A 10494-nucleotide genomic window follows, 5' to 3' on the forward strand; every position below is an offset into this window, starting at 1 on the left:
CCTGCAGTCTTCTTCTTGTCCTCTCCGCCTCCATCCTACTCCGACCTATCACCCTCACCTTGACCTCTTTCCACCTATCACATTTCCAACGCCCCTCCTCCAAGTCCCTCCTCCCTACCTTTTATCTTCTCCTGCTGAACACACTCTGCTCATTCCTGAAGAAGGGCATGTGCCCGAAACGTCGAATCTTCTGTTCCCTAGATGCTGCCTGACCTGCTGTGCTGTTCCAGCAATAAAGTTTCAGCTAACTGCACTGTTAAACACCCTCTGGAAATCTTAACAAAATGCCACATGCAAAGTATGAGCTTAGTGTAAGGATAATTTTAATTTGAGAACTGCCATTTCTGGCTAAGCAAGCATTTATTGCCCACCCCCCATTCCCGTGGAAACAAGTTGCTTAACCAGTACTCAGAACAGTTAAGTGCCATGTGACAATGCTGCTCCTTTAACAAGGTTGTGCTGTCCTTGATTTTTTCAAAAAGTGTTTCAAAAGACAGTTGAAATGTCTGGCTTGGTCTACTTGAAGAAGCTCTTAAGTTTTTAAAAACATGAAAGGGGAGTGACCAGTGCTCCCAGCTCAGTTTTTCTCTAGTTCGGTTTTAGCAGTATGGCTGTTCAGAGCAAGCAGTCAGTTTTGAGGCTGCTCGTCAAAGAAACAGCTACATGGAAGGTGGTGTTCCATGCTGAATCTCTCATCTGACTTATCTTGTAAGATCCTGCGTTTGATTTTACTTTTGCCAAGGTATGTTTATGGGGATTGTTGCAGAAATTTAGAACAGCATCTAAGTTGAGATAATGTGTTGGGTTTTCACATCAGTAAAGGTATTCTATATGCAGTTCTCTTGTTTGCTTCATTTGGTAATTTTGCAAATAAAGTCTGTTTGGTTTAAAACTAAGTGACTGGGTCAACTGCATCACTCCTAGAATATCCACTCTACACCTAAAGTTAATATTTCATGCCAATGTTTACTGTGAAGTGGAGGCTAGAGAACTGAAACATTGATGCTTTGAAACAGTTCACATTACAGAAGAGGAAGTGTTGGAAACAAAGGTGGATAAATTTCCAGGACTTGATCAAGCATATCCCAGGATGTTGTAAGAAGCCAGGAGAAAATTGCAGGGACCCTAGCAGAGATATTTGAATCATCTATATCAATGGGTGAGCTGCTGGAGGGTGGCTTATGTTGTGCCTTTAAGGCTGCCAGGAGAAGCCTGGGAACATAGACATGTCAACCTGACATTGGTGGGCAACATTTGGAGGGAATTCTGAAAGACATAATTTACATGTATTCAGAAAGGCAAGGACTGATTAGGGATAGTCAGCATGGTTTTGTGCAAGGGAAATCATGTGTCTCAAGCAGTATCTTTGAGCAAGTGACCAAAAAGATTGATGAGGGCAGAGCAGTAGACATTGTTTACATGGACTTTGGTAAAACCTTTGACAAGGCACCACATGATAGACTAATTTGTAAAGTTTGATCACATGGGATTCAGGGAAAGTTTGCCAATCAGGTAAAACATTGGCTTGATGGTAGGAGACAGAGGGTGGTGGTGAGGGTTGTTTTCTAGATAAGAGGCCTGTGACCAGCAGTGTTCCACAGGGATCAGTAGTGGATCTACTTTTGTCATTTATATAATGATTTGGATGAGAATATAGGAAACACAGTATGTTTGCCGATGACACCAAGATTGGTAGTTATAGTGGGCAGTGACGGTTATCAAACAATAAAGAGTTCCGATCAATTGGGTGAATTGACAGAAGGGGCAGATGAAGTCTAACTTGGATAAATGAGATATATTGCATTCTGGTGAAACAAGGGCAGAACCTATATAATTAATGGTGGGGCTCCAGGTAGTGTTGCAGAACAGAGACAAAGGCGTTCAGGTATAAAATTCTTTAAAATTTGCATCACATGTAGACAGGGTGCTAAGACAGCATTTAGTACACTTGCCCTTATTGCTCAGACCTTTGAGTAAGGAGATGGATAGAGGGAGTTGTACTAGACGTTGGTGAAGTCTCTTCTAGAGTAGTATGTACAGTTCTAGTCACCTTGCTAGTGGAAGATATTGTTAAACTGGAGCGGGCTCAGCAAAGATTTACCAGGATGTGACCAGAAATGAGGGTTTGCATTGTAAAAATAAGCTGGGATTTTCTCACTGGAGCTTAGCAGATGGCAAGGTGATCTTAGAGGTTTATAAAATAACAAGGGGAAATTGATAAGGTGACTAGCAAGGGTCTTTTCTCTAGGCTGGGGCAGGGGGGTTTCAAAACTAGAAGGCATATTTTGAGAGGAGAAAGTTTTAAAAAGGTTAAGACAAGGAGCATTAAGGTAGAGTGCAGATTGAATTTCTTGAGGAAGTGGTGGATGAAGATATAGTTACAATGTTTAAAAGACACTTTGGTCAGTACATGACTAGGAGAGGTTTGGAGGGATATGGCCCAAACACAGGTAGAGACTAGTTTAGCTTGGGAACATGGTCAGCATGGACTGGCGGCCAAAGGGTCTGTTTCCATGCTGTATGACTAATTCAAATAAAACAGATCAGAGCCTTACTGAATAATAGAACAGATACAAAACCAAATTGTTTGCACAGGAAATTATCGCAAATGCTGGAAGACAATAAGATATTGCATTCTGGTGAAACAAACAAGGACAAGACCGATTCAATTATGGAGTCCTGGGTAGCATTGCAGAAGAGACACAGGGATTCAGGCACAAACTTGTTTGAAGTTTGCACAACATTGAGACAAAAAAATTGTTTGAAGTGAACTGCTTCAGACAACATCCATGGAGACAGCAAGCTAACATTGAGTGACCCTTCAGCAGAGCTGACATGTGGGAGAACAACACTTATGCTGTAGTTTTGGGGGGGGGGAAGGGGTCCCCCAGTGGTAGAAGTTGTAGGGTGCCAGTGAAGTTAAGATGCTGATAGCACAGATTAAATTATCAGAATGTGAAGATAGCAGAACAATGGTGTGTCTCCTATCAGACATGAAAGGATAGTAAAAGGGGTGGGGGAGGAGAGGTCATAAGCTAAAAGGAAAGAAATGTTCACAATTTAAAATGGTTTCTGACTCAACATTTAGTCCAGTAGGCTGAGAAGTGCCTAGCTTGAAGATGTTATTCCTCCAGTTTGTGCTGTGATTCACTGCAACACTAGCATGCCAAGGATGAAGAGGTCATGTGAGTAGGACACTTAAAATGACTGGCTACATGAAGGCTGGGGTCCTGTTTATGCACAGACTGAAGGTGCTTCACAAAGTGGGCACCCTGTCTGCACTTGATTTCACCAAAGTAGAGTAGGCCACATTGAATGCAGTGAATACAATACACAAGATTGGTGGAGGTACAGGTCAAATGCTGCTTCACCTGGAAAGACTGTTTAGGCCCTTGCATGGTAAGCAGGGAGGTGCTATGGGACACCTGCTGCAGTTACATGGAAAGATACGGCAGGGGGTGGTTCTGAAATGGAGTAAGGTGCCCTGGAGGGAGCAAGCCCTGTGAAATGCAGACAGGCTTTTGAACGGAAGAAGTGGTTGATGGTGTCACTCTGCTGCAGCTGTCCAAAATGGCAGAGAATGATCCTTTGAATGCAGAGACTGGTGGGATGAAAAGTGAGGTCAAAGTGGTACCCTATCACACTGTTGAGTGATGGGAAAGGGCAAGAGCAGAAGCAAGGGTGATGGGTTGGATGCTATTGACTGTCCTATCAACTACAATGGGTGGGAAATCAGTCATGGAAGCAACAAACCACGTCAGCAGCATGGGATGGAGTCCTGCAGGACATGGGGTATGACACGCAGCAGTGAAGGTAGCTTTGGGAGTCAGTGACTTGCAGTGAACAGTTTATTCCCCAGAATGGGGACAGAGATCAAGGAAATGGGTGGAAACTGAAGGCAAAAGGAATTAAGCTCCTGGGAAGAGCATGAAAAGGCACCAAAGCAGTTGCTCATGTACTGGAAAGTTATGGGAAGAGACCAGTGTAAGACTGGAACAAGCATTGTTCCACATACCCCTTAAAGAGGCTGAGGATAACTGGGACCCATGCAGGTGCGCATAGCCACTCCTTTGACTTGGCAGAAGTGAAAATGAATTAGAGAAATTGTTCAGTGAGAAAACAACTTCAGCTGGGCACAGGTGAGTGGTGGAGAATGCGGATTGTTCAGTCTGGTGGTCGAGGAAGAAGCCGAGAGCTCTCAGGCCATCCTGGTGGGGACTTGAGATCCTTGGCGAATAGGAGGCTGTTAGGGCCAGGGAACTGGAAATTGTCAATATGGTGGGGGGCATCACATGGGTTGATAGGATCTGGACTAGAGGAGAAAGGATGGAGTCAAGGTCAGAGAAAATGAGCTCGGTGGGGCAGGAACAAGCGGATACAACAGGTTTTCCAAATACAAGTTGAATTGTTTATTTCACTGGCACCCTACACCCACTACTCCCAGCAACCATCGCACCCAGTCAACAAGCCATCCTCACCACACTTCACTCCACTCTGAAGGAAAGTCATCTAGACCCAAAACATTAGATTGCTTGCTCTCCATGGATGCTGTCTGACCAAATAATTCACTTTTGGGCCTATTTCAAATGTTTTCTAAAAAGTAATACACAGTCTGCATACTGTAGTAGAGCACAGGATGGAGATGCACAGGATGGAAACAAACCCTTCGGTCCAACCTGTCCATGCCGATCAGATATCCCAACCCAATCTAGTCCCACCTGCCAGCACCCAAACCCTTCCTATTCATATACCCATCCAAATGTCTCTTAAATGTTGCAATTGTACCAGCCCCCACCACATCCTCTGGCAGCTCATTCCATACACAAACCACCCTCTGCGTGAAAGCGCTACCCCTTAGATCTCTTTTATATCTTTCCCCTCACCCTAAACCTATGCCCTCTATTTCTGGACTCTCCAACCCCAGGGAAAAGACTCAATGTTGTAAACCTCTATAAGGTCAACCCTCAGCCTCCGACGCTCCAGGGAAAACAGCCCCAGCCTGTTCAGCCTCTCCTCATAGCTCAAATCCTCCAACCCTGGCAACATCCTTGTAAACATCCTTTTCTGAACCCTTTCAAGTTTCACAACAGTAGAGAGCCCAGCACCAATCCTTGCGGCACTTCACTGGTCACAAGACTACAGTCTGAAAAACAACCCTCCACCACCATCTGTCTTCTACCTTTGAGCCAGTTCTGTATCCAAATGGCTAGTTCTCCCTGTATTCCATGAGATCTAACCTTGCTAATCAGTCTCCTATGGGGAACCTTGTCAAACACCTTACTGAAGTTTTTGTTACTACTGGAAAAGATATCCAGTTCTGACTGCACCTTGGTGCTAAGTTGCAACAGAAATGCCAGAAAATCAGCATCAGAAGGACAAACCTGGAAGCAAGCCAGTCAAAGCAATGCAGGCCCCAGGCATGATGGACACACCCAAAATGAGCCCTCAAGGAGACTGAAGAGGTTGGCAATTCTAATATTAGAGTGTACATTACTACATCACCATACCATTTCCACCATCACCACAAAATGGAAATACATCCCACTTGTACCTGAAACACAAACATGTGACGGCCAGCAGGGACAGGTCCCACCAGAACGGAGTCCAACACTTGGTCATGCTCCTCACTCTCTGCAGAGCCCACATAGATAATTTTCCACTCTAGATCTGAATGGGAAGGGGAAAAGGCGAAAAACATTGAATTAAAAAAAACAAAGTGTAGATCTAGTTGGGGAGGGTGGTGAAAAAGCAAAGCATAACAAAAACAGAATTAAAGGAGAGCTTAATGCAAAATTTGCTACACGTAAAAAAAGGAGGGAAAGAGCGGAATCAATAACGGTGAGCAGTTAGGAGGAGGACGCAGACGAAAGACGCGCAGCAGAACCAAATTCGAAAGTAAGAAGGGAGCGCGATGCAACTGACAAACAGCAGCAAAAGCTGAGAGATGGCGAACAAGAGAAAGGCGCGCGCGCCAGAGCCGCTGATTGACAGCTCCATTGATGAGACCGGCCACAGCCCGGGGGGTGGCGCTGCCATCCCCTACCCGCCCATCCCCCACTCACCATCCGGCAGGTCCTCAATACACTCGAAGGTGATCTCGAACTGAAAGGGGTTGTTGAAAGGAGAGGGGTTGTCCAGGACTACCACATTTAGCACCTGTACTTTGGCCATGGCGGAGGAGCCGCCCCCCGCCCAGGGAGGGGGGGCGAAAGGTGACTGTTAAGGTAAAGAAAGGACTCGGTGTCCGGCCTGTTCCGTGACGCGATACCCCGCTCTGTCGTCGCTTTCGATAGTCGGCCGCAGCTGTCCAACGCTTTCTTCCTTCGGTTTCTTCCTCGGGCCTGCCCGCTTCTTTTTTCGTGCACTCTAACGTCCCGCTCTCACCGTCTTTCACAAGCGGCACTGATACTATGCGCGTCCCGCCAATCACCGCCCCTATTTATAACCGCGTTCACTCTCGCGAGAGCTCCTCGCGGGACATTCGCTTAACTTTATTTATAAACAATCCCGGCGCGTGGCCACACCCCTCGCCGACCCCGCACCAGCAGTCCCCGCCTCTCCATCACAGACCCCGCCCATCCCCAGCTTTCACTCATTTGACTCTGCGGTTCAAGCGCAGACCCCGCCCCTCGCCAATTGTCTCCGCCCCCTCCCAAGGGTCCAGCCCCCGCATAGACCCCACCCCCTCACACACACCCCCGCCCCTTTCCTATCTTAGACCCCGCCCTTCATCTAAGAAGCCAGCTCCTCACTCCCAATTCCCGCATCTCCAAGCAGATCCCGCCTCTTTCCAGCTTTCCGCGCCCTTCACCCACAGGCCACATCCTCAGACACCACTTAGTCAGACTCAACCCCTTTCCCATTCTGAAAGGGACCGTTTTCACACCACAGATGCTGCCAGTGTAGAGATTGTAGTGAGGTCAGCCAGGCGGACCTCATAGAACATGAGTTCCCTGATTGGAGCTGCTAACCTGGTCCAATCAGGGAGCCCTGGCTGACAGATATCAACAGGAGTGTCAGAGGATCTGTTCTCTCTGACACCTGGCACTGAGGGAACTGGATCAGTGTCAAATACTGTGCACAGCAAATAAATGGTGATGCAATGACATGATATTAGTTTCAGTAACGTTATTTCAATGAGACCTGCTGAGTTTTTCCAGCAATTTCTGTTCTTGTTTTCAATTACAATTTGATTTGCTGTGTGGAACAGTGAAAGTGAACATTGTTAAGAAGTTGCCTGTAGGAGTTGTTGACTTATTCCTCAGTAATGATTTGGCTGGAGTATAATTCATAGCCTCGTTCATAATCACAAAATGTCCAATTGAAGTTAAAGAGGTGTAACAATTACAGGAATAATTTCAGGCGTTCTTCTGCTTTGTGGTGACTGGCATGATGAGTAATCAAAGTCCATGACCTGTGTTACAATTACCAAACCTTTATTTTAAAATGGAGATGGGTAGTATTTACTTGTCTTTGTTCATTGATTTGGAGGTGCCGGTGTTGGACTGGGGTGGACAAAGTTAAAACTCACACAACACCAGGTTATAGTCCAACAGGTTTATTTGGGCACACTAGCTAGTACTTCCAAGTAAACCTGTTGGACTGTAACCTAGTGTTGTGTGATGTTTGACTTCCTTCATTGAGGCTGAGAAAGCAGATTTGAAGTTAAGTATGTTAATACAGTCAGTTCACATTGATGGTTAAGCTATATTATCATGAATACTCATGGGATTGGAAGAAAGGATTAGATTTCTTACCATTCACTACCTGAATAAATCTACTGGATTCAGTCCGTTAGAATCGATCAATGGCCTTGAGATTTGAGGTTTAGAAAAGGTATTAAGGCAAAAATTGTTGGATTACATGCCCCTGTTCCTTGAGAGATGCATTTAAAAACTTCTCCAGCAAGGACTATAAGACATAGGAGCAGAAGTACACCATTTAGCCCCTTGAGTCTGCTCTGTCATTCAATGAGATCATAGCTGAAGATGAATAAATGGTTAGACAAACATGCTACAACTGGAACCTCTCAAAATGGAAAGAACAGGAGACTATACACCCTCAGTCTCTACTTCTGTAAAAACTCTATTCCATTCTTCCAGTTTCTCCGTATCTGTCACAACTGTTCTGATGATACCTTCCACAGCGGGGCCTGATAAATGCCCACCTTTTTCCTCAACCGAGGATTCCTTGCCACCATTGTTGATAGGGCCCTCAGCCATGTCCCACTCACTTCTGCCATCTGCCATTCTCTCCCCTCCTACAACACCAATAGGTCTCCCTGGTCCTCACTTTTTTACCAAACAGCATCTGCATCCAGAGGATCATAAGTTGCCATTTCCACCGCCTCCAATGGGACATTACCACCAGACACATATACCACTCCTTTCAGCCTTTACAAGAGACCATTCCCTCAGGGACACCCTGGTCCACTTCTCCTCCATTTCTAACACATCCCACAGCCCCACAGCCCCTTCCCCTGCAATCACAGATGGTGCATTACCTGCCCTTTACTTCCTCCCTCCTCACTATTCAAGACCTCAGACACATCTTTCAGGTGAAGCAGCGATTTCCCCGCATTTTACTCAATCTAGTCTATGTATTCTATACTCACAATGTGGTCGTCTCAACACTAGGAAGACGAAATGCCAACTGGGCAACTGCTACAGAACACACGCAAAAATGACCATGAACCTTCAGTTGCCTGCCGCTTCAACACATCACCATGCTGTCTGGTCAACATCTGTCTCAGGCTTGCTGCAGTGCTCCAGCTAAACTCAGCACAAGTCTCACTTTTTGCAGCCTTCAGGACTCAATCTCTTGTTCAATAATTTTAAGGCCTGAACATCTTCCTTTATACCCAGGCCCAGTTTTGATATGGCCCGCTTTCAACAGCCAACCCATTTTCACCTATTCATTGTCCCCATTATTAGGTTTTATGAGATGCTAAATAGGTTGGCATGTACTGAAGAATTAGAAGACATTGGTGAAACATATAAGAATCTTAGGGGACTTGACAAGGTCAATAATGAGAGGTTGTTCCTCCTGTTGGGAGAGTCTAGAAACAGAGGGCGCAACATCATTAAGTCACTAAATCAAGTATGTTGTCCACTTAAGACAGAAATGAGAAGCAATTACTTTCTCTCAGAGGGTAGTGAATCTATGGATGTCTTTACCACAGAGGGCTGTGAGGCTGGGTCATTAAGAATACGCAAGGCTGAGATCAGTAAGTTATGGGGCAAAGGCAGGAAGGTGGAGTTGAGGATTATCAGATCAGTCATGATCTAATTGAATGGCGGAGCAGACTCAATGGGCTGAAAGGCCAACTTGTGCTCCTATGTCCCATGGTCTGATGGAACTCTCTCTCATAAGGGTCTAAAAGAAAAGCAAGCCTCCAGAAAGACTGACAAGTTGAGTATTAAACACTCTCGTATACACAGACCCAAACCCATATACCGACAGTTCACATTTCAAACTCTAAAATAACTCACATTTATGTTGCATAACTGAAATACCAGGAGAGTTTTACAACTTGGGAAAATTGAGTGATGTAAATTTGTAGCTGTGCAATCCATGTTGCTTTTTGAAGCAGTTAAGTTCTAGTTAAGTTGTGACATTTGACATGTATCCCACACATGGTATCAGCCTACACATTGCCTTTATATCTTTCTACATTATCACTTTTTGCACATCCTGCACTTGTTCTATGCTAACATCTTTCACAAATGCTATGCTACTCCACAATACGGCAAATGGCAACATTGTGGTTATGTTACTGGGAGAAAGTGAGGACTACACATGCTGGAGATCAGAGTCGAGAGTGTGGTGCTGGAAAAGCACAGCAGGTCAGGCAGCATTCGAGGAGCAGGAGAATCGACCTTTCGCCCTTCATCAGGAATAAGGCTTGTGGGCTGGGGTTGCTGAGAGATAAATGAAAGACGGGGTGGGTTTGGGGCGAAGGTAGCTGAGAATGCGATAGGTAGATAAAGGTGAGGTAAAAGGTGATAGGTTGGAGAGGAGAGTGGAGCAGATAGATGGGAAAGGTGATGGACAGGTCAGGAGGGTGGAGCCGAGTTGGTGGCTTAGGACTGGGATAATGTGGGCGGAGAGGAAATTAGGAAACTGGTGAAATCCACATTTATCCCATGTGGTTGCAGGGTCCCAAGGCGGAATATGAGGGGTGCTTCCTCCAGCCGTCAGGTGGTAAAGGTTTGGCAATAAAGGAGGCCTTAGATCTGCATGTCCTTGGTCGGAGTGGGGGGGGAACACAGTGGCAGTTTGAGGCACCGACCCCCATACCACTGAAGCCAGGCACCAAATCGCAGACACCTCCTCCTGCTGTCTCCTTGACCATGACCTCATCTCCCAGCACCAATCCATCATCTCCCAGACCATCCACAACCTCATCACCTCTGGGGATCGCCTATCTAACCTCATAGTCCATGAACCCCACACCGCCCGATTCTACCTTCTACCCAAAATTCATAAACCTGA

The 10494-nt window shown here is 45.8% G+C and overlaps 1 protein-coding gene across 1 annotated transcript in view; it reads right to left on the reverse strand.

Annotated features, from left to right (window-relative positions):
• The window catches only part of asf1bb (anti-silencing function 1Bb histone chaperone), a 31278-nt gene extending 24831 nt beyond the window's left edge, over window positions 1-6447 (reverse strand). The window contains exons 1-2 of the mRNA XM_043694719.1: window positions 6063-6447; window positions 5552-5667 (exon numbers count right to left, since the gene is read on the reverse strand). Coding sequence (XP_043550654.1) covers window positions 5552-5667; window positions 6063-6171 — 225 coding nt within the window. The 5' untranslated portion in view covers window positions 6172-6447. The remainder of the gene's footprint in view (window positions 1-5551; window positions 5668-6062) is intronic.
• Between the last annotated feature and the right edge of the window lie 4047 nt (window positions 6448-10494).

The sequence above is a fragment of the Chiloscyllium plagiosum genome, chromosome 8 (assembly GCF_004010195.1).
Source record: "Chiloscyllium plagiosum isolate BGI_BamShark_2017 chromosome 8, ASM401019v2, whole genome shotgun sequence".
Taxonomy (NCBI): Eukaryota; Metazoa; Chordata; class Chondrichthyes; order Orectolobiformes; family Hemiscylliidae; genus Chiloscyllium; species Chiloscyllium plagiosum.